Raw genomic sequence first — 25234 nt, 5'->3', positions numbered from 1 at the left:
GGGTTTATTTCGGAGTTAATGAGGTCTTTCAGCGCTTATAGGCTCCATTGTGTGAGGACTCGGATTGTGGACTTATTGAAACTAATACGCACGCATTTAGAACGTAAGTTCGTTTAAAATTGAGAATTAAGAATTTTTGAATTAATTCCCCTTACACTAGCCGATTGACATGTCTTGTTGAAGCTTTTAAAATCTGTTAAATCAGGGAGCTATTTTTATATAGGTACCGGGTTAAATTCGGGTCATCGCGCTATCTATAGATAACTTGTGTGATTGAATTTTATTTCCATTCACCCGGATTTTGCAAGTAGTGATTATTTGAGGCTCTTAACAGATTTATTAAGTTAATAATCAGAACGATGGTACGAAGTATTTTATACAAACAAAATACAAATTTAAATCGATAATAATTTTATGGTATTTTTTTACAAGGGTTGTAATTGATTAATGCTGAGAACCAATCGGGCAGAGTTTGAATGTACAAAATACAAGTCGACAACAATATAATTGTTCGCTTCTTTCTAAATGGCCAGTCATTTCCGTTGAAAAGTGAAAGCAGCAGCAAGATGCCAGGCAAGAAAAAGAAGTACAATGCTCGTTTTCCACCGGTAAGGTTATCTTCCGACACATGTAATGTTTCGCTATAACGTTTATGTAAGTAAACGAACAGTTGAAAATCTATGTCAGCACGAACATCAGTTCAATGAACTATACATATTAATGTGAAAATACTGAGCTCAAGCCAGGGATTGAACCCACGACCTCCAGAGTGGTAGTCAGACACTTTAACCACGTCGCTAAAGAGCTAGCCCAACAGCAAGGCTGTTGGAAGTGACCTTATTTCACACACTCCTCCCCCTATTAATGTTTCAAGGTCCAGACACGCCCGCTACAGCATGGCTTGCATCCGCATTGCCCTCCCAGAAACCATTAAACAGCTCAGACCCATTCCCGCATTCACAGTACTTTTTTGCCTCGTCGCCATTAATGTGAAAATACTGAGCTCAAGCCAGGGATTGATCCCACAACCTCCAGAGTGTTAGTCAGACACTTTAACCACGTCGCTAAAGAGCTAGCCCAACAGCAAGGCTGTTGGAAGTGACCTTATTTCACTACAATATTAATTCATACTGGTCACCGTCATGCCTCAATTTCAAGAATTCAACTTTCAAGACCAATAACTTTGACCAAATTGACCAAAATTAAATCAATGTGACTATTGTCAACCATGTATAAATAACCTTTCCAGTTTATAAGCATACAATTTGACAAATAAGTGCGCTTGTAGATCATTCCAACTAAACAAAATTCTAAATTTATCAGACCATAGCCTCATATCAAGAGTTTCCCGGTATAGATCATTTTATTTACCATAAGAACATGCACTTCAAGTATTTTGTTTCACTAACATTACTACGCTTGAAAATAAATACAAACACAACCAAACGAGAATCCTGACACTGCTTTCCACAGGATTTTTTTTCAGGCGCCCCGGGACTTCGGGTCCCCTCCCAAAGTTGATTTTTTAAATTTAACATATCAATTGACGTTCAGTGGTGCATTATAACTAAGAGATAACTGACGCAATAAAAATAACCAAAAACGTAATTAAATTTAAAATAAAGCGTACTAAAACGCAGATACAAATTCAATAACATAATTCCTGTAAAAAACCTTGCATCACGAAACGAAATTCTTATGAACAACGGGTGTATTTTTAAGACTGGTTATTTTCTGTACAAAAATGTACTGTATAGATAATATGCCGTCCCATGAAGAAAAGAAGGCAGTCTTTCCAGCGTTTATCAATCTTTGTGATATTATGGTAATTATTCGTAGACCCGTCTGATTTCTACTTTCATTTTCAAGGTATTCAACTCAAAATGACCCGAAAACAGGATGCATCCCTTTGAACAGACATAACTTCATCAAATCTGTAGCGATTTTCACGCACTCTGTTTTATTCAACGCAAAAATGAATGAACTTTGATCAGATTTTCAGTAATTGTTTCTTATTACAAACAGGTACCTTTTTGAATTCCATTTGTATGAATAATATAGTAACCTTATTAGATTTTTAACCAGGTTTTCCGAAGGAAAAAACTGGTTATTAGATTGGCGAATGCGGGCGGGCTGGCTGGCGGGCGGGCGGAACAAGCTTGTCCGGGCCATAACTTTGTCGTTCATTGTGAGATTTTAAAATCATTTGGCACATTTGTTAACCATCATTAGACGGTGTGTCGCGCAAAAAAATTACGTCAATATCTCCAAGGTCAAGGTCACACTTTGAGTTCAAAGGTAAAAAATAGCCATAAATGAGCTTGTCTGGGTTATAACTATGTCATTCATTATGAGATTTTAAAATCATTTGGCACATTTGTTCACCATCATGGGACGGTGTGTCGCACGAAAGAATCACGTCAATATCTCCAATGTCAAGGTCGCCACGACTAAAAATAGATTTATTTTAAAAATAAACTTACAAAGGGGGTAAATTTTGTTTGTTCATTTCAAAAGTTCAGTTTGAGTTGTCTCCCTTTATCAGATTTTTTTTCACAATGAAAACCTGGTTTTGTGACAATTTTGTCCCTTGTTATTATATTCAGGTTTTTTTTCCCACTTTTTGAGAAGATACATGTAGCCCATGGTTTTGGAATTGGGAATTTTATCGACATTTTCATGAAATTGCCATGGGAAAATAAATTCATTAGCCTTTTTTTTCACACGAAAAGTCCACTGATTAGGGATATACTAAATTTGATATCACTCTTTATAATCATTCAATTTAAAAGAACGAAATCATATAATACTTTGTTAGATGAAATTGAATATAAATTGAGATAAAATACAATACACATACAGGGCCCTCAATCTATCATATCTGCCGCCGAATTTCGGCTGCAGTCCCCACCTGAAAAGTATTTTTTTGCCCCCAAACTGATTTTTTTCCCCTCAGAAAATGTAAAAAAAATTTTTTTTTAATCGCTGATTTATAGTTGAAAATTGACTCCAATATATCACGGTCCGTAATATCGCTTTGTCCAATATAGTCCTAAAAAAAAGAAGTCTTGTTTCCGGTTAACCGACCGTCCCTGTTTTTTAACCGCCGACTCAAAAAAAAATCTGTTATAAAATCCGCATCCGAATTTAATGTCCGAAATTTACGCAACTGCCGAAAGCGCCTGAATCGTTCAGAATTGTTATTTTTGTTAATGTTTTGTTTCATTGACATTTATTCTAATCAATAATTGCTTTATTCAACCTCCAGTCTTCAGGTCTCAAAGAATATTTATTTGTACAGTAATTTACAGATAAAGACAAAAGCTTTTTCTGTTACAACATCCGTGTCCAAATTTTATGTCCGAAATTTACGCAACTGCGGAAAGCGTCTGAATCGTTCAGAAATGTTATATTTGTTAATGTTTTATTTTATTAGCTCATCTATTTTTTGAAAAAAAATTATGAGCTATTGTCATCACCTTGGCGTCGGCGTTGGCGTCGGCGTCCGGTTAAGTATTGCGTTTAGGTCCACTTTTCTCAGAAAGTATCAATGCTATTGCATTCAAACTTGGTACACTTACTAACTATCATGAGGGGACTGGGCAGGCAAAGTTAGATAACTCTGGCGTGCATTTTGACAGAATTATTTGCCCTTTTTATACTTAGAAATTTGAAAATTTTGGTTAAGTTTTGCGTTTAGGTCCACTTTTCTCAGAAAGTATCAATGCTATGGCATTCAAACTTGGTACTCTTACTTACTATCATGAGGGGACTGGGTAGGCAAAGTTAGATAACTCTGGCGTGCATTTTGACAGAATTATGTGCCCATTTTATACTTTGAAAATTTGGTTAAGTTTTGTGTTTAGGTCCACTTTATTCCTACAGTATCAAAGCTATTGCTTTCATACTTGCAACAGTTATTAACAATCATAAGGGGACTGTGCAGGCAAAGTAATGTAACTCTGACTGGCATTTTGACAGAATTATGTGCCCTTTTTATACTTAGAAAATTGAAAATTTGGTTAAGTTTTGTGTTTTGGTCCACTTTACCCCTAAAGTATTATAGATATTGCTTTCATACTTGGAACACTCGCAAACTATCATAAGGGTACAGTAAAAGGACAAGTTGCATAACTCTGGTTGTCATTTTTACGGGATTATGGCCCTTTTTTGACTTAGTAACTTTGAATATATGGTTAAATTTTGTGTTTTGATCAACTTTACTTCTTAAGTATCAAGGCTATTGCTTTCAAACTTCAAATACTTTCATGCTATCATGAGGTAACTGTACCTGGCAAGTTGAATTTTACCTTGACCTTTGAATGACCTTGACTCTCAAGGTCAAATTATAAAATTTTGCTAAAATTGCCATAACTTCTTTATTTATGATTAGATTTGATTGTTACTTTGACAAAACTACTCTTACCTGACATACCACAATAAACTCCACCCAAACCATCCCCTGTGCCCCCCCCCCCATTTTTTTTTTTTTTTTTTTTACGATCATCTCACAAATGACCACCACACCCTCACACTATACCCCCCCCCCCGATTATTTTTTTTGGCGTTTTTTTTTCGCATTTTTGGAAGATAATGCAATAAATTCCACACCCTCACACTATACCCCCCTTTTCACTCCGCTCCTTTCTCCTTTGTGATTGAAAATGAGAGTCCCTTCACCTTTAAAAAGAAAATAGATGAGCGGTCTGCACCCGCAAGGCGGTGCTCTTGTTTACATTTATTCTGGTCAATAAATGCTTTATTCAATATGCAGTCTTTAGTTTTCAAAGAATATGTATTTGTACAATAATTTACAGTAAAAGACAATCTGGATCAAACATCTTCTTATTAAAAACTATAACTGAAAGTTAGTACTATGTCGTCATGCATTTCACACTGCTGATACCTGAAAATAATGACATTCTCATTAAGTAAAATATTCAATTAAGTGTTGTGGTAAGAAAAAAAAAACCTTACTACCGACCCACATTTAAATTAGATTACTGTTATATAGTCATTAGATTGAGTAAAAGTTCACCTTCCTGTCCGTTAGACAGTCACATATATAGAAATATATGTTTATAACAGTTAAACACAGTTGTTGTTTTTTTTTAAATAAAAATTTCCCCATTTACAAAAAAATCCCCCTCCTAAGGACTGCGGACCCCTTCCCCAAAAGTAGTGTGAGGGCGCTGGCATATGATACTTCTTTCTAAAAAAATATTTTTTTTTTTTTTTTTTTTTGAAATTGGGAATTTTTTGCGACATTTTGGGCAAAAAGTATACTTTTTGGGATTGGGAAAATAGCCGAATTTCGGCTATAAAAGCGGGCCAAAAAAAACACCTGTAAATAATTTTATATATGTCATTCCCAAAATTATCCAATTGAGTTAAAAAAAAAAACGGGTGTGAAAAATCAAATTTAGCTCAAAAGTAGCGGATGAACAGTTTTGCTAAAACTCTATTGAATTTACTAAATCAGGGGTTGATTACCCAATTTACCCCAAAAGTTATCTATAGCCCTGAGATTTGATGAAATATTGCCACTTAACATGCATAAATCGCTTGCATGGTGTGTGCTTGTTAATACAACGCTCAATATACCCATGCTTTGTATGCACATGACTTTGTACATGCTGCATAATTTTTGCGTCCTTTTTATTGAGACAAGGGGTCAACACGAAATAAATTATCACTGTTTATTTGAAGCAAGAATCTGTTAACGTAGAGTTAACATTTACATTCGGAAGTGGGTTTCTGATTACAAATTTAATTATGCCCATTTGAGACTTCAAGAAAACATTAACAGTTGTGTAATGAATTCAACGATAATTTGTTAAAACGCTTTACAAAACGAGTAAATGTTTTGACAGTATTATTCATGAAATGCACAACTTCCACGAGATTTACAGCCATCATCAGTCTTCTAAGTAACTGGCCAAAATGTATGTGGCAATAACATGTACGTCAGAGTAGTCTGCATGATTTAACTGCAGGTAGTGCCTGCCTACAAGTGCTGTCGCTTATACAAAGCGTACACTCTAATTGGCCAATATAGATTTTCCAATACAACGACGCTCAGCCCTTAAGCAGCTTTAGTTGGGTAAAGCGTTAGATGTAGTTGACAGAGGATCGTAAATTGGCTTTTAGAATTGTCTGCAAAGTCAATATCGCATTGATCTTAAGAATGGCTAGTTGTAGTAACAGCCAAAATACACTGATCGGAAAATTTCAGGCACCCCGCGGACTCTGATTTCGAAATTCAAGCGTCCTGGTGAGGGACCGTTAAATAGCCTGTGGAAAGCACTGGGACAAAACTGGGTTTACTGTTTGGGTGTTGTGAACACAAGCTCATTAGGTCAATTGATCAATTGTTTCGACTGCAACGTTTTGACAAAAGGAATTCATATGATTATCCGGAGCAGCACTAAACAGTAAAAACGTTAGACACGCATTTTTGTCAAACATTTATTTTAATTGCAGATTGCGAAAAAAATCAATTGGCAGATTTGGCAAATGACTGCAGAAGCCCTTATTCTCATCATTTGTCTGCATGCATGTGCAAATGAATGGCTTATTAAGGTTGATTTTTAGCCGGATTTTTTTCGAGAAAATCTCGGCTTATAGATTGATGTTGTCGGGCGGGGCGGGGGGGGCGGGCGGGCGGGGTGGCGGCGTGCTCGAAAATGTTAAAGTTCTTATTTCATGGTATAACTTTGGTATGCTTGGACCTAGAGTCTTCAAACTTGACATGAAGGTTGGCCAGGATTAACAGATGACCACTGGTCATTTCAAGGTCATTCATTTGAAGGTGAAGGTCACTGTGACCTTCAATATAAAAATGTTAAAGTTGTTATAACTTTGGTATGCTTGGACCTAGAGTCTTGAAACTTGACATGAAGGTTGGCCAGAACTAGTAAGTAACCACTGGACATTTCAAGGTCATTCATTTGAAGGTCAAGGTCACTGTGACCTTGAATGTAAAAATGTTAAAGTTGTTATAACTTTGGTATGCTTGGACCTAGAGTCTTGAAACTTGACATGAAGGTTGGCCAGAACTAGTAAGTAACCACTGGACATTTCAAGGTCATTCATTTGAAGGTCAAGGTCACTGTGACCTTGAATGTAAAAATGTTAAAGTTCTTATTTCATGTTATAACTTTGGTATGCTTGTACCTAGAGTCTTCAAACTTGAAATAAAGATTGGCCAGTACTAAAAGATGACCACTGGTCATTTCAATGTCATTCATTTGAAGGTCAAGGTCACTGTGACCTTCAATGTTAAAATGTTAAAATTGTTATAACTTTGGTATGCTTGGACCTAGAATCTCAAACTTGACGTAAAGGTTTGCAAGCACACTTAGATGACCACTGGTCATTTCAAGGTCATTCATTTCAATGTCATTCATTTGAAGGTCAAGGTCACTGTGAACTTAAATGTTAAAATGTTAAAATTGTTGTAACTTTGGTATGCTTGGACCTAGAATCTCAAACTTTGCTCATGCCTTGAAAAGTACTTACATTTCATTTTGACCTTTGAACAATATTTCAGTAATTTAAGTATTGCATTGACAAAAACACGAAAGGTACTTTCCTGTCATTTAAATCAAAAATCCGGCTTCAATGCGGTCATCTCCGACCGCGGAACTCTTGTATGAAAATAAATTATTAAATACATTCTCTGATACTACAAAACAAAATTAATTACTATTGTATAAATCTCTTTGTTCGTTTATGTTAGGATACCATTTCTTCTGATGTAGCTCGTTGGTCATCAATATATTATCTGTTTTGAGAAAATTAGTAAAATCCTATAATCACATTTTAAATAAAACTATACCATTGTACATTATTTATTTGACAGGCACGAATAAAAAAGATCATGCAGACTGATGAAGATGTTGGTAAAGTTGCTGCGGCTGTGCCAGTAATCATCTGTATCCTTTCTGTTCAGATCAATAAGCAACAGTGGGAAAAGTTGTGCATTCAATCTAAATAAAGGCTGGGAGTTCTCATTATGGTGTTCCAACTTAGCATAATTGCTGACTCAAAGGAGCCATTAAATGCTTGCTTCTTTGAATTGTAGCATTTTTTTCTGTTTTTCTATATGACAACAACATAATAAAGCAACAATCATTTAATATTACAGTAAAATTTGGAGTAAGCTGATGATAACTAATATAAGAAGGGAAATACACATAAACATCTCCTTGACTTTTAGCTCATTAAGTATTTTGGTTGAATAAGCAGAGTAAATTCCCAGCCTTCTGGTACTTAATTAAAAAAAAATTAATATGGCCCCTTTCACCAAGTACACGTTGTTCCTTAACCTATCATTAGCCCGAGCCTTGGAGCTGTTTATTGATTCCCTAATTGAGAAGACGGCATCTGTAACTAGGGGTAAAAATGCCAAAACACTGTCAGCATCACACATGTAAGTCACGGTGGTTCTATTTTCACACATGAAAGTGATGGTGGTCCAGTTCCAGAAAAATTGTTTCAGTTTCATTTATTGAACATCCATCATTTTACGGAGATGTTTTGAAGCGTGTCCGCAAATTAAAATATGTTAAACCAAATGTTCATATTAAACTTTTCAATTTAATTAACTTGTTTTTATCAAAAGGATACGATGCTTATGTACTTAAAAACACGTGTTTGATGGTTTTCGATTCACTATATCTTTCTTCCCTTAAAATTTGGAATCATTAGTGATATTATAGGCATTTTTCACTGTTGAATAAAATTGTGTCATTGTGTCGTATGAACAAATCTGCATGAATACTACATTATAGGCATTTGTCACTGTTGAATAAAATTGTGTCATTGTGTCGTATGAACAAATCTGCATGTAAACTACATTTGGACTCAAATCGTACATCAAATCATTTCTGTCTTCAGTTGTCAAAACACCAATATACTGTTTGATTCCAATAATGTCGCTTTAATGGAATTACCATTTGTATTCATTTGCTTCTTAATATTAAATCACGTAAACTTGTTTTATTAGTAGCACAGCCCGATTAATATTTTTATTTAGTACTGCCCTTGGAATTTGTTCACGTCATTATGTCATTATGGATTTTTGTGACGTCATACGACCGACTTTCCCAGTTGTAATCTACATGCATAGGTCATTGGGTTTATAACGTTCCATTTTATTTATATTTTCTCTCTGATAGGCGTTTCTTGTTTGATTTAATTATTTTTAATTTGTTTAGCAGTCACATAAACAACCAAGCTATGTAATATGGAATTTTTACACCCATTATTGCTGCTTCTTCCTGTATTTGCGCGATGATTATCTGAGATATTAACTCTATGATTCTACATTCTCAAATCTTTTCTATAAAGAAGGAATGTAGTTGACAATTGTTAATAGTTTTATTTGATCGTTCGTCAAAAAGTTGTAATTCTGTTACTCTTGTATCTTCAATGCAATTGAGTAATTAAATAGTAATTAAATTGAATGCGTTTTAATTCCCTTTTATTATTGTTTAATTTGAGTTACAATGCTATGACGTTAAATTTTATTTACACTTGAATGTATTATGAATATTGCTGGGCCAAGTGTGAGGTTGAGCGCTCTATAACCAGGTTTAAACCCCCAATGCTTTGCATTGACCGTTCCAAGGCGGTGACCCCAGCTTTATTCATATTTTGTGTTTATGTTGGTTTGTATTGTGCTGTATTGTGCTGTTTTGTACTGTTTGGGCAATCGGTCACTTGCCTTAAATAAAGGACCAACTAATTGTTTTTAATGAAAATTCAATACTGCTCCAGCAGCTGGAGTTTCACTTCTTTATATTGATTATGCCACCATGTGAAAAAAATTCATTGCAATATGCTTTTTGCACAGATCGGTTATGCTTAATCCTCAAGTAGAACATATAAAATCACTGGAGGATCATATTTCTTGAGTCAACCGGTAATTATTTCTAGAAAACTCAAGCATATTTTATCTGAATTACCTGCCAAAAAGTTTTGTTCACTGATGTTATGCTTGTACTTTTGGGCCCATTACAGAAAGCAGGCGATACACTCAGAGAAGACATTTGACTTTCTCCGGGATCTGGTACAGAATGTTCCTGATCACCAGGCAGACGATGAGGGGGAAGGTCCTGGGCCTGTAGCATCCTGCAGTGTTGTGCCGGAGAAGAAGATACGTGTTCCAAGGTTTTTAACATAGTTATTTTGTTGATTATGAAGGCATTAATTCAACATTCAGATACAATTTGATGAGGTTATTTATCTAGTTGAAGCATATTGACTGACTCTGTTTTGTTCAGTTTTGGAAGCCTTCATTTCAAGCTGCCTTTTATGAAAAATACTCTTTATTGTACCCCTGCAAAAGAGTCTGCATATGTGGTTGGTTTATAACATTATCTTGTCCTTCAATATTCTTCTTCTGAATAGAAAAATAATAATGTGACATAATTCTTGTCTTTGATAACTTTCAAACCACCATATTGTTAAAAAATTTGGATTAAAAAAAACAACTGGAGTGGCAGATTTCCATGTACATGTAATTGAATACAGTTCATATAAATACTAATTTCCAGCCGTTGGCCATTAACAATTTTATAAGGCCTAAATGTGTCAACATAGTCAAGCAGACTGAAGCTAAATAATGTGTACGATTTCCATGAAACTTTATACACTACAACCATAATGCGGGAATTTTTTACTTTTTTTGTGGGTGGGTGCAATCTTAGATAAAAGATTGCACTACTTCTTCTGTTGAAATGTTTGTTTAATTAACATGAAACCTCACTCATTTGATATTCTAAAGGAGAAGAAGTGTGCATGATATTTTACTGGATAACATTTGAAACATACAGACATCCCATACTCGGCCGGACAGGCCCACTTTTGGGGTATTTGTTCCGGCGTCCCGATATTAGACTATTTGTCCAGACATTCGTAAAAACAACGTATGTTCTATAAATGAAATTTGCTATACAAGCTCTGTCTTGCTTAAACTTACCATTGTTAATCCCTTTATTGCCCCCTATTAACAAACCATTTCTACCAGTACTTCTCGAGACCAGTGTTGGTCTCAGCGATTTATTGGCAATATTGTTGATTTTATCAGGCAGTCACACCATGGTGTATTTATTATAGGGGTCGCTAATTGCTGTCAATAGATGCACTATAGTGAATTAAAAGCCGACTGCTTTTGTATTTAACTGCGCAATCAAGTCAAAAATTAATATTACGCAGTATTATGTGTATTTTACCATCTGAAGCAAAAAAAAACATTTTTGTAAATCAAACAAATAGACTACAGTAAGGTGGCATGATTGATCGTTTTAGGTGTTCAGCTTTTTAGTCATATGGCCTTACATTTTTTATGGAATGGTCCGCTTTGGACCTGAAAAATTCTGGCAGCCATCACGCATACAATTTTGTCCTTCTAACCACTATATCAATTATTGTTTGATTGATATATAAACTTTCACTTGTATTCTAAAAGAGTAGTATTGTGTGATCGCACCTCTTAATATTTTTGTAAAAGAATATCTCTATGAAATTTCATGCAGTTTTTAAAAATCAGGGATAGTGTTCCTATTCGCAACTAAATATTCATGATGTTTATGTGTGATGCACACATAAAAATAGAAATTCAAGCGTGCAACACTGTCTTGTGCATGCTTAAAAGATCAAGTATAGTAAACTCTCCATATCTATTTAAAGATGATGCAGGCTGCATTTATTATTTTACAAGTGTTATGATGTGCAGTTAATATTACCCAAAATAAAGTCCGGTTGGTTGACTGGTATAGGTTGATTTCTTGCTACATTTGCTCGAATAGATTTTAAACTTTTTAGAGTCTCATAGTTATCTTCCTGATAATTGTGAAGCAGAAGTTGTCTGCATTTAGCTTTGTATTGAATGAAATCTGTAAAATGGGAGAGAACCTCTTGCCATGCAATTCAATGTCTGATCTTGATCTGTTGACATAAGTATGGCTTTATGATATTTGTTATTGAGTTATAGTGATATTTTGAAAATTTAAGTAAGATTTTAGGGAATACTTATTGTTTTTAACCAGGTTTTCCGAAGGAAAAAACTGGTTATTAGATTGGCGAATGCGGGCGGGCTGGCTGGCTGGCTGGCAGGCGGGCGGAACAAGCTTGTCCGGGCCATAACTATGTCGTTCATTGTCAGATTTTAAAATCATTTGGCACATTTGTTCACCATCATTGGACGGTGTGTCGCGCGAAATAATTACGTCGATATCTCCAAGGTCACACTTTGAGTTCAAAGGTCAAAAAATGGCCATAAATGAGCTTGTCCTGGCCATAACTATGTCATTCATTGTGAGATTTTAAAATCATTTGGCACATTTGTTCACCATCATGGGACGGTGTGTCGCACGAAAGAATCACGTCAATATCTCCAATGTCAAGGTCGCCACGACTAAAAATAGATTTTTTTTTCAAACAAACTTACAAAGGGGGTTAATTTTGTTTGTTCATTTCAAAAGTTCAGTTTGAGTTTTCTCCCTTTATCAGATTTTTTTTTCACAATGAAAACCTGGTTTTGTGACAATTTTGTCCCTTGTTTCTCCATTAGATTAGAGCCCTATTTTGGCAGTAAATTATAGCAAAAAATTCCTGCTACTTAAGAAATTTTGGTTAATGGAGGTTCATTAATGAGGTGAAGAAGTAAAATAAATAAATGAACATGATTTTATATTTTAGAGTGAAAAAGGAGGGCAGTAGGGGCCCGGGTAGACCTCGGAAAGTCAAACAAGAGGAAAGGCTGGAGCAGAAGTCGGTATGTTGCTGTCAAAGTTCTTCAATAACAGTTCCAAGTGTTTGATTTTAGTGTGTTTGTAGAGTTTGTTCAGAAAGACCATAAAAAACGCAGTCTTATTTAAAGTAAAGTAAGTCTGAAATATTGTTATGATATGATCTTTAAATTGTTTGTAGTAACTATTGATTGTTCGAACCATACTTTATACAACTGCAGATAGGGGGTATATACCAAACTAAAGTTGCAAAAGTACATTTAATTTGTGTACGCAAACGTTTTCTAATCAAGAAAACCAGAAAATTGGACCGCACAAATTGGGCCACCATTTTACTATTGGTTGATCTTTTAAATGAAACATTGATCTGTGTCACTGAATGTAAATGTTTATTTTTGAGTATTACAAAAATTTAAAACATTAAGTGTTTTTTATGAAACTGGGCATTTTTTATGGTAAAGTAGGGAAAGAGTAATTCTAATGGTTGTGCTGTCAGTCTTTTGCTTTGTGGACTACTTCAACATTTTTCAGGCGATTAAATTGAAACTTAAAATACGGATTATAATGAAGTGTAGATGTGCAAGACACTTCATGCCCAATGATCCAAACATTTTTTAGTTATTTGCCTTCTACATAGCTGAAAAAGAAGTGCAGGGACATTCATCATATTTGTGATGAAATGATAGTTAACTGTTCCATTTAGTTGTTCCCTGCGAAAGGCAGAGAGATATAGAATCGGCGTTGTCCTTCCGTCCTTCTGGCAGTCTGTCATAAAATTTTGAAATTGGGATATCAATTGAATGAATGTGCATGCTTGTTTTTGTTGTGTATTTGTTTTGTATTAATAATATTGTTTTATAATAGGAAAGTGATGAGCAGACAGAATCAGATGATGGTGGGACCTGTGATAGTGAGAGTAATTCCCCTCAGCCTTCCTATGAGTCCCCCTCCCAGTCCAGTGCCCCTGCCAACTCAGCGCCATTCCAGCTTCAGCAGCAAATGGAGCTCCTGAAGTCAATGCAACAGTGTTCCGAAACCCAGGTTTCTTCAGGGCAGTCCAGCCTACCCCTGACACCCTCAGCTTACACGTCAAGTAGCCAGCCAATCAGGAGAGAGCCCTCACCCCGCCTGTCCTACCCACCGCAGTTGCCTCAACAGTACCCACCGAGCACCTACCCACTACCGCACATGCATTTCCCTCCATTCTCACCGTACCCTCTGGGGGTGATGCCTGGCCTACCTGGGCTGCCTAAGACAACCTCAACGTTCGTGCCTCCTAGTAATGCAGGAATGCTTGCGTTCTCTCCTGGGTTCATGCCTGCCCCTCACCCACGGTTTATGATGCCCACAATGGGCATGATGATGCCAGATGGACATAGAACTTCACCCTCTATGGTTCCCCCTTCAACGTTTGCTCAGGATCCTGATGATGGGAACCAGCCCCTGGATATGACCATGTCTAGTAAGCACAGGTGAGTTGTATGGCAGTACCAGTCCAATTGGGAAAATTGTGTGCAAAAAAAACCCCAGAAATTTGGAAAATAGGCTGTGTGAAGTTTTCATATTGGTAAATTGTTGTATATGATTTAAAATTGATAGCTAAATGTTGTTAAGTTGTGAATATTAAATTAACTTAGGTTCAAGCCATAGAGCTGCATAGAAAAACTAACAAAATGTTGCATTTTATTTACCAAAAAAAAAAAAAAATTTAGTTTCCTTCAATTGGGATTTGTTTGACAGCTATTGGGATTTTTTTTTTTTCCTTATTGGGAAAGTGCCTTTTTCTGTTACCTTATAAAGAATGAAAAAATGGCTGTGTTAGGGAAGTTCTGTATTGCTTGCAGTACTGTTCAAGCATATTTTTTAAGCAATAATGTAATGTGTTAAGTTGTGGCCTGTTCTGACATTTTGCGTTTAATGTTATTTAATTTAGGAGTCATGAATCTTAAAGAGTGTGGTTACATGACAATGACACAAAGTAACTTTGTAGTTACCATAGTAACCATTTAAATATGGAACACAATTTGATTCATTGGAAATATGAAGTTTTGACGGTTGAATGGAATTGAATTTTGTCTCTCAAATAAGAGGTTATGAAAACATAATTAATCTTAAATTATTTGACATGATTTCAAATATAAAAAAAATAATGGCCAAAGCTGTAGCATGCTTAGAAATATGTATCTTGGGAATTCAAATATTGTGGTCTGTCATACCAAAGTCTCATTATCTGCCAGTTATAAATCAAAGTACTCAAAGTACTGGTGGAGCGATTTTGCTAAAATTTTGTGGTCATTAAAACACTTTACACCGTGATGCCAACCAATCACCTTTTTAGCTCACCTGATTGCTCAGGTGAGCTTTTGTGACCGGTCTTTGTCCATCGTATGTCCGTTCATCCATCAGTCTGTTAACATTTGCTCGTAAACACTCTAGAGGCCACATTTCTTGTCCCATCTTCATGAAACTTGGTCAGAAGCATTGTCCCAATGAAATCTCGGCCGAGTTCGAAACTGGGTTGTGCCGGGTCAAAAACTAGGTCACTAGGTCAAAAAAAAGAAAAAAACTTTTAAACACTGTAGAAGTCACATTTCATGCCCAATCTTCATATAACTTTGTCAAAATGTTTGTCTTAATGATATCTTGGTTGAGTTCAAAAGTGGTTCCGATCCGTTGAAAAACATGGCCGCGTGGGTGGGGCAGTTTACCTTATTTGGCGATAGAGAAACCTTGTAAACACTCTAGAAGTCACAATTTTTGCCCAATCATCATGAAAGTTGGTCAAAACATTGGTTCAAATAATGAACGACGAGTTTGAAAATGGTCGAGATAAGTGTAAAAACATGGCCGCCATTGGGCGGGGCATTTTTCTCTATATGTATATAGTGGCAGTTTTCCCTATTTGGCTATAGAGAAACCTTGTAAACACTCTAGAAGTCACAATTTTTGCCCAATCATCATGAAAGTTGGTCAAAACATTGGTTTTATTGATATCTCGGACGAGTTTGAAAATGGTCGGGATCGGTGAAAAACATGGCCACCAGTGGGCGGGGCATTTTTCTCTATATGTATATAGTGAAAACATGTGAACACAGTAGAAGTCACATTTTTGGCCCAATTTTCATGAAATTTGCTCAGAACATTTGTTTCCTTGATACATGGTTCCGGTCAGTTGAATAACATGACTGCTGGGAAAGGGACAGTTTTCTCATTATGCCCCCCCCCCCCCTTTCGAAAAAGAGGGGGTATATTGTTTTGTCGGTCCGTCCGTCCACCAGATGGTTTCTGGATGATAACTCAAGAGCGCTTATGCCAGGGATCATGAAACTTCATAGATACATTGATCATGACTGGCAGATGACCCCTATTGATTTTCAGGTCACAAGGTCAAAGGTCAAGGTCACTATGACCCAAAATAGTAAAATGGTTTCCGGATGATAACTCAAGAACACTTATGCCTAGGATCATGAAATTTCATAGATACATTGATCATGACTGGCAGATGACCCTTATTGATTTTCAGGTCACTAGGTCAAAGGTCAAGGTCACGGTGACCCAAAGCAGTAAAATGGTTTCCGGATGATAACTCAAAAACGCTTATGCCAAGAATCATGAAACTTTATAGATGCATTGATTATGACTCGCAGATAACCCCGGCTGATTTTCAGGTCACTAGGTCAAAGGTCAAGGTCACAATGACCCGAAATAGTAAAATGGTTTCCTTATGATAACTCAAGAATGCTTACGCCTAGGATCATGAAACTTCATAGGAACATTGATAATGACTGGCAGATGACCCCTATTGATTTTCAGGTCACTAGGTCAAAGGTCAAGGTCACAGTGACTCGAAACAGTAAAATGGTTTCCTGATGATAACTCAAGAATAATTAGGCCTAGGATCATGAAACTTCATAGGTAAATTGATCATGACTGGCAGATGACCCCTATTGATTTTCAGGTCACTAGGTCAAAGGTCAAGGTCACAGTGACAAAAACGTATTCACACAATGGCTGCCACTACAACTTACAGCCCATATTTCATTCATTGTATGTGTGTGTCCAAAAACTTTAACCTTGGTTAAAGTTCCTTGGTTAATGTTTGATAACTTTTGAAATATTGAAGATAGCAACTTCATATTTTGCATGCATCTCACTGAGCTGCACATTTTAAGTGGTGAAAAGTCAAGGTAATGGTCATCCTTCAAGGTCAAAGGTCAAATATCATTGTACTTTTATTATGCCCCCCTTCGAAGAAGAGGGGGTATATTGCTTTGCACATGTCGGTCGGTCGGTCCGTCCACCAGGTGGTTTCCGGATGATAACTCAAGAACGCTTAGGCCTAGGATCATGAAACTTGATTGGTACATTAATCATGACTCGCAGATGACCCCTATTGATTTTGAGGTCACTAGGTCAAAGGTCAAGGTCACTGTGACCCGGAATAGTAAAATGGTTTCCGGATGATAATTTAAGAACGCTTATGCCTAGGATCATGAAACTTAATAGGTAGATTGATCATGACTCGCAGATGGGTGACCCCTATTGATTTTTAGGTCACTAGGTCAAAGGTCAAGGTCACGGTGACCCGAAATAGTAAAATGGTTTCCGGATGATAACTCAAGAAGGCTTATGCCTAGGATCATGAAACTTGATAGGTAGATTGACCATGACTTGCAGATGACCCCTATTGATTTTCAGGTCACTAGGTCAAAGGTCAAGGTCACGGTGACCCCAAATAGTAAAATGGTTTCCGGATGATAACTCAAGAACACTTATGCCTAGGATCATGAAATTTGATAGGTTGATTGATCATGACTCGCAGATGACCCCTATTGATTTTCAGGTCACAAGGTCAAAGGTCAAGGTCACGTTGACCCGAAATAGTAAAATGGTTTCCCGATGATAACTCAAGAACGCTTATGCCTAGGATCATGAAACTTGATAGGTAGTTTGATCATGACTGGCAGATGACCCCTCTTGATTTTCAGGTCACTAGGTCAAAGGTCAAGGTCACGGTGACCCTAAAAAGTAAAATGGTTTGCGGATGATAACTCAAGAACGCTTATGCCTAGGATCATGAAACTTCAAAGGTACATTGATCATGACTGGCAGATGACCCCTATTGATTTTCAGGTCAAAGGTCAAGGTCACAGTGACCCGAAATAGTAAAATGGTTTCTGGATGATTACTCAAGAATGCTTATGCCTAGGATCATGAAACTTGATAGGTAGATTGATTATGACTCTCAGATGACCCCTATTGATTTTGAGGTCACTCTGTCAAAGGTCAAGGTCACGGTGACCCGAAATAGTAAAAAGGTTTCCGGATGATAACTCAAGAACGCTTATGCCTTGGATCATGAAACTTGATAGGTACATTGATCATGACTGGCAGATGACCCCTATTGATTTTCAGGTCACTAGGTCAAAGGTCAAGGTCACAGTGACCCGAAATAGTAAAATGGTTTAACGATGATAACTCAAAAAAGCTTATGGCTAGGATCATAAAACTTCATAGGTACATTGATCATGACTGGCAGATGACCCCTATTGATTTTCCGGTCACTAGGTCAAAGGTCAAGGTCACAGTGACAAAAAACATATTTACAAAATGGCTGTCACTACAACTGAGAGCCCATATGGGGGGCATGCATGTTTTACAAACAGCCCTTGTTTCCTAAAACTTTAACCCATTTATACCTAGTGGACTGTTACATCCAGCTAAATTGGATCAATTTATCATGACTGGCAGATGACCCCTATTGATTTTCAGGTCACTAGGTCAAAGGTCAAGGTCACAATAACAAAAAACGTATTCACACAATGGCTTCCACTACAACTGACAGCCCATAGGGGGGGGGGGGGCATGCATGTTTTACAAACAACCCTTATTTAAAAAGAGCAATATCAAAGCAATATGTCCAGAATGACTTCCCCTTGAATATGAGAAAATTTTGATATCCGGCTTGTTTACGCAATTCCACAGTTTTCATCCAATTATTTCCAATTTTGCAAATTTCCAGTATCTTTATATCAATGAGGAATTGAACCCTATTACATATGAGCAGTATCGGAGAAATAAGTACACAATAATCTCCCCTTGAATTTGAGAAAATTCTCCTTGTTTTCGCAATTAAGTACACAGTTTCCATCTAATTCTTTCCAAACTTGCGCAGTGTTTATAGCAGTAGAGCGAATCAGGCCCTCATGGGCCTCTTGTTGATGAATTTGGATACTAAAGGTCAATGTCAACTTGGGGTCAAGGTAAAAAAGTCAACAGAAAGGTCTTTTCCAAAGGGTTGTTCTGTCCAAGAATTAAGTAAATCCATTCAATAAGAGGGAAAAAAGTATCACCCAACGTGGTATTCGAACCCATATCCAGAGTTAAACAGTCTCGTGTTTACCGTCTTTGTCTCCGCAATATGTATTATTAAAAAATCAAACAATTTCCGATAGCTTTGACATCCTCTAATTGGTCATTTTTTGCAAGGGAAAATACTGATGTACTTAGTCACAGTGTTTGTGTGGGGCATTAATACCAATACTATGCGTTCGGAGCTATTTTGTATGCGAATGCAGAATCTGGATGCAAAGTGGTTAGTTGCAGTAATGGACTTCTTTCTTCGGTATACGTATATTATGTTACCTATAGGGCAAATTGCAGAAGGCAATTGCACCCAAAATTGTTGATGCTAATGTTGGAATTGAAAGCTATAATGTTAATTGAAAGCCAATATCTCATGAACTGATTAATAAAATGTTCCTGTTTAGTCAAAACCTAAACAAAGGACTATAGTTTCAGAACAGGATACATTTATTTCTGTTTTTGACTCGAATGCTTAGTAAATTATTTGACATTATTTCAAAGGACTTTTTTTAAAGGCCAAAGCTTTAGCATGCTTAGAAACATGTATCTTGGATATTAAATATTGTGGTCTGGCCATCTAAAATCTCATGAACTGTCAGCTATATTTTTAGATGCCAAATGTTAGGAATTGAAAGCTTTAATGTTCCTCAAAAGCCAAAATATTGAAGCTTTAATGTTCACTGAAAGCCAATATCTCATGAATTTGGTGATACAATTTTCCTTTTTTAGCCAAAACCTTCTTGAACTGATAGCTATAATGTTCTCAAAACAGAGAAAAATATTTTAGATATTATCTTTAAAAAAGTTCTTTGAAAGCCTTAGTCTCATAAACTAATAGCTTTTATGTGAGTGATCAAATCTCATTATGAAATTGCTATCATGTTCATTGAAAGCCCAAATCTCAAAAACTGAAAGCTTAAATGTTCTTTGAAAGCCCAAATCTCATTAACTGTATGCTATTATGTTCCTTGAAAGCCAAAATCTGATTGATTGATGCCTATAAAATTCTTTGAAAAAAAAAATTCATAAATTAATAGCTTTAATAAATCACTTCAAATGATTGTTATTATGTTCCTCAGAAGCATTACAATAAAAGTTATGATAGTTATTATGTTCCTGAAAAGACAAAATTAATGGACTGATTAGATTAGTCAGTAATGTCTAGAAGCCAAAATATTATAAACCAATGGCTGTAATGCTCCTAAGAAGCAATATTATTACAAAATGAAAGCTACATGTATGATGCTCAAAGCCAAATCTCATGAACCGATGGCTATGATGATTCTTAGAAATCACAATAGTATGAAGTTATAAACCGATAACTATAATGTTCCACAAAAGCCAAAATCTCATGAAATGTAGTTAGGATGTTCCTGGAGAGCTAAAAACTCATGAATTGATAGGTAGACTCTTAATTAAAAGCCTAAATCTTGTATATAATAGCTATTGCGTTCATTGAAAGCCAAAATATTGTTGAAGACATTTTTTAGTTTTGGTAAATTTACAAAATTAAAAACACATGTTAAATATTAATTTTGCAAATTTTCATTATAGTTATGATATTTGCGAGAAAACAGTAACAGTGAACAGTTACCATGCTCTGTTATATCCATTGTATGCATCTTTTGACAATTAAAAAACCTTATAAGTATAAAGCGTTACAAACACGAGATGATTGAATAATTTGGTGAGTTCTGTTGTTATCGTTATATTTTGTGACATTACGAGCATTGCTAATATAAAATACACCACATTGATAATTGTATGAACACGGAATGTTGAGTGGTTTAAATGCTAGCTTTTTACTTAAACGGTCAGTGGTTAGAGCCCAATTGAGGATTACTTTTTATGTCCCCCACCACTATAGTGGGGGACATATTGTTTTATTTCCATGACCACTATAGTGGGGGACAACATATTGTTTTTGCCCTGTCTGTTGGTTTGTTGCTTTGTTTGTTTGTGTGTGCCAACTTTAAAATTTGCAATAACTGTAGCAATATTGAAGATAGCAACTTCATATTTGGCATGCATGTGTATCTCATCGAGCTGCACATTTTGAGTGTTGGAAGGTCAAGGTCATCCTTCAAGGTCAAAGGTCAAATATATGGGGACATAGTGTTTCACAAACACATCTCGTTTTTCTTTCATTTTATTTTTGTTTTTCACTGGGGCTATTTGGTTCCAATGTTTATATTTATCAATTTGAAGCATTTAATGACAAACTTCAATACATTCCATAATTTGTGAAAATGTCCCTTTCATGGTAGCTATTGTGCTCATTGAAAGCCAAAATTTCATTAACTGTTTGCTATTGTTTTCATGGAAACCACAATCTCATGAATTGATAAATGATTATGTTCCTTGAAAGCCAGCAGACCATATCAGTAAATGAGTTGAAAGAAATGAATAACTGCTTCTGTGTCTTGAGGGAATGTTGATTGTTCCTTTCCAGATCTCAAGAAGACCACAGTTCTTTACCAGCGAATGCAGTGACGTCTGCTCATGCTTCGTCACAGCGGTCGCTGGGCATGACCCCCATTGGGTCCAGTGTCTCCTTACCTATGGGCATCACCACCCCCATGATGGGCATGAGTCCTTTCCTGCAACCCAGCATGCCTTGGTCGACAGAGATAAATGTCAGCTCAAATGCAATGGACTTGCCAGAAAGTGTTCAACGTTCAGCAACTTCGTTACCAGAAAGAAAGCGTAGCATTTCCATGGAGAGTGCTGTTAAGTCAAGTAATGGTAGCAGTGCAGTACAAATATTAAGAGATTATTCAGAAAAATTCAGCGAACAGACTAGTGGTAATGCAAACTTAAATCAGACTTCGCCGAACAATATGGTTGCAAACCATGTGAAAGAAAATGGCAAAACCTCTATAAACTTTGTTGACTCAAAATCCCTGCCTGTGAAAGGCGGAGGTTCTAATTCTCAGTCAGTACAACAAGACAGTAAGGGTTTGTCCTTCAGAAGGCTGGCTGAGTTTGCAACTGCTCCGAACTTGAAATCTCATGCAAATGTGGATGAGGACTATGATGCCTGAATGTAATGAAGCTTTAATAACCCATTTATGCCTAGTGGACTCTACCATCCTTCTAAATTGGATCAATTTATTTCCAAAATTAGGGATGTCGAATATATTTATGCCCCCCTTCAAAGAAGAGAGGGTATATTGTTTTGCACATGTCGGTCGGTCTGTCCACCAAATGGTTTCCAGATGATAACTCAAGAACGCTTAGGCCTAGGATCATGAAACTTCATAGGTACATTGATCGTGACTGGTACATGACCCCTATTGATTTTCAGGTCACTAGGTCAAAGGTCACTGTCAAGGCCACGTTTGAGGGGGCATATGTCTCCGACCGCGGAACACTTGTTATTTCTATATTTAGAATATTTCTTACAGAAATTCCTTTAAGCAAACAGTGCAGACTCTGATGAGACATCACATCATGTGGCGTTTCATCTGGGTCTACGCTGTTTGCCAAGGCCTTTTTTCTAGACGCTAGGCATAAATGGGTTAAATTCCCACCTTGTGCTTCTTTAACAAAATGCATTGATCAAATTGATTTCAAGTGTTCTGTTTGATTGTGTAATTATTGGTTCATAAAGTGCTGTTTTGACACTTTTGTGTAATTGTTATATGTTATTCATTGTCAATTTATTAAGTTTGTTTTATTTTCACAGATATATGTGTGTGCGTTGCATAATATCTAATTTTGCATTAGCATTGAGTTTATGTAAGTTGGGATACTATCTGGAATTCTCATTTTGGTTGTTTTGGAATTTATGTTAGTATTTGAAGACACATGTGAAACAAATTGAAAATGGCATGCCTGTATGAGGAAAAATGGATTTTTAAAATCAAAATGTTAAAAATAGCATGTGCCTATTGAATTTGTATATATTTTTTTAAAACTTTGTTTTACATGAGTATGCAAATATTTATGTTTGATATTAAAAGTATTTGCATTGTTTCAAGCAGAAATATAACATTTTTGTTGAATGTTTTAGAATATTTGATGGACTGCCAAGCTCATATAATAGAGCGCTGGACTGAAAATCTGATGATCTAGAGATTGATGCTAGGCCTGGCCATATATATTGTGTAGGGATTGTTCATGGAATCCTTCCTATGGCCATTCTCCCGCTACCTCTGATTCAAGCAGGGCAGTTGTCAAGTACTGACATACCTATGTACACTAAGTAGTGGTAACCGTGCTATCACAGGAAGTTTGAGTTGGTAAACTGGCCAATGTGATGTGATTGAAATACTGTTGAAATCAGCAAAACATCATACTTAATAATAAACATAAACAAACATTTGATGGTTCTGCTGATCATTTTAATTTTCAAGCGAATGAATAACTTGTTTATAGCAAATGTTTCTGTTGTATGACATTGCTTTTTCTGTTAATATGTCCATATATTGTTTTGTTAACCAGGTTTTCCGAAGGAAAAAACTGGTTATTAGATTGGCGAATGCGGGCGGGCTGGCTGGCTGGCGGGCTGGCTGGCTGGCGGGCTGGCTGGCTGGCTGGCGGGCTGGCGGGCTGGCGGAATAAGCTTGTCCGGGCCATAACTATGTCGTTCATTGTCAGATTTTAAAATCATTTGGCACATTTGTTCACCATCATTGGACGGTGTGTCACGCGAAATAATTACGTCGATATCTCCAAGGTCAAGGTCACACTTTGAGTTCAAAGGTCAAAAATGGCCATAAATGAGCTTGTCCGAGCCATAACTATGTCGTTCATCGTCAGATTTTAAAATCATTTGGCACATTTGTTCACCATCATTGGACGGTGTGTCGCGCGAAATAATTACGTCGATATCTCCAAGGTCAAGGTCACACTTTGAGTTCAAAGGTCAAAAATGGCCATAAATGAGCTTGTCCTGGCCATAACTATGTCATTCATTGTGAGATTTTAAAATCATTTGGCACATTTGTTAACCATCATGGGACGGTGTGTCCCACGAAAGAATCACGTCAATATCTCCAATGTCAAGGTCGCCACGACTAAAAATAGATTTAAAAAAAAAAAAAACTTACCAAGGGGGTTAATTTTTTTTGGTCATTTCAAAAGTTCAGTTTGAGTTTTCTCCCTTTATCAGATTTTTTTTTCACAATGAAAACCTGGTTTTGTGACAATTTTGTCCCTTGTTTTAAAGATGATATTGTTATCAAGTCAGAAGTAAAGCATTCTATTTTTGGATTTTACTTATTTTTTATTTTTTTTAGTGGATTACTTACCGGGTCTGCTAGCCCGTTTGGTATAGCGCTGTGCAACAAATCTGGGGGCTGTTTCTTAGAACTACGTACGTTAAAAATACGTAACTGCAAAACGTAAAGTTAGTAGCGTTTCTATAAACTTCGTAAAGTTACGTATAACGTTTGTTTGCAGGTAAAGTTACATTTGCTCAAAGATTCGCGTAACTCAGTTATTTTGCGTAAATATGGAAGCGTATGTACCGTAACTTTCATGGGCATTACTTGAGAAATTATTTCTATGGCCATTACCCCATGACATACAATTCAACTTGGGTAGTTATCAGTTACAGTATGAGCGAGAGAATAGGGAAAAATCTAACCTATTAAACGAGTGCTTGCAGAAAAATGACTGCAAAACTGTTGAAAATTAAAAAAAAATCATTCATCTACAATTGTGTTCTATTTGGATAACTGTCGCTGTGGTAATCCTTCGTCGTAATCAATTGGTGAAAAAGTTACCCTAGGGAAAAACGTTTGCCGTAAACAGTATTACGACAATAAGCAGAGGTGGGTTACAGGATACATTTCATCCGTGAGTCACTGCAGCCAGAACATAACGAAACTTGCATACAGAGAAAATGTGCCAAAGACATGAGTTAATAATTCTGACTTGAGGTCAAGGTTACCATTTAATGTCGTCTATTCAAGACTGCATTTTGTGACTGCTCAATAGATCCTGTGCCTTTGGACGGATTTTTTAATGAAGCACAGCTCAACTATTTTTAGCTCACCTGAGCACGTGCTCACGTTGTGCTCATGGTGAGCTTTTGTGATCGCCTTTTGTCCGTCGTGCAATGTGCAGAGTCAACGTCTGCCTTGTTAAATCTCTAGAGGCCA

General features: G+C 36.4%; 1 protein-coding gene across 2 annotated transcripts; it reads left to right on the top strand.

The window, feature by feature from the left end:
- The first annotated feature begins 463 nt into the window (after nt 1–463).
- Nucleotides 464–24341, top strand: LOC127871029 (uncharacterized). 2 transcript variants are annotated; one of them, XR_008045048.1, is made up of 8 exons: nt 464–608; nt 7865–7937; nt 8341–8434; nt 10027–10176; nt 12709–12784; nt 13623–14230; nt 21577–23831; nt 23994–24341. XR_008045048.1 is itself a non-coding variant. In XM_052413651.1 (7 exons), the coding sequence occupies exons 1-7, from the start codon at nt 477–479 to the stop codon at nt 22166–22168; spliced, it is 1725 nt and encodes a 574-aa protein (XP_052269611.1). In that variant the 5' UTR covers nt 464–476; the 3' UTR covers nt 22169–24341. The 2 variants fall into 2 exon arrangements, 1 of the variants encoding a protein (XP_052269611.1); XM_052413651.1 differs by having other exon boundaries at nt 21577–24341.
- Nucleotides 24342–25234: the final 893 nt, after the last annotated feature.

Source organism: Dreissena polymorpha, chromosome 3 (genome assembly GCF_020536995.1).
Source record: "Dreissena polymorpha isolate Duluth1 chromosome 3, UMN_Dpol_1.0, whole genome shotgun sequence".
NCBI classification, from domain to species: Eukaryota; Metazoa; Mollusca; class Bivalvia; order Myida; family Dreissenidae; genus Dreissena; species Dreissena polymorpha.
Note: the sequence above shows the minus strand (reverse complement) of the source record. Positions and strands in the feature narration are given on the sequence as shown.

Coding starts and splice junctions, on each gene's coding strand:
- LOC127871029 (XM_052413651.1), top strand. CDS start 477: ATGTACAAAATACAAGTCGACAACAATATAATTGTTCGCTTCTTTCTA. Junction 609..7,864: donor ACAATGCTCGTTTTCCACCG/GTAAGGTTATCT, acceptor TTTATTTGACAG/GCACGAATAAAAAAGATCAT. Junction 7,938..8,340: donor GGCTGTGCCAGTAATCATCT/GTATCCTTTCTG, acceptor ACCTATCATTAG/CCCGAGCCTTGGAGCTGTTT.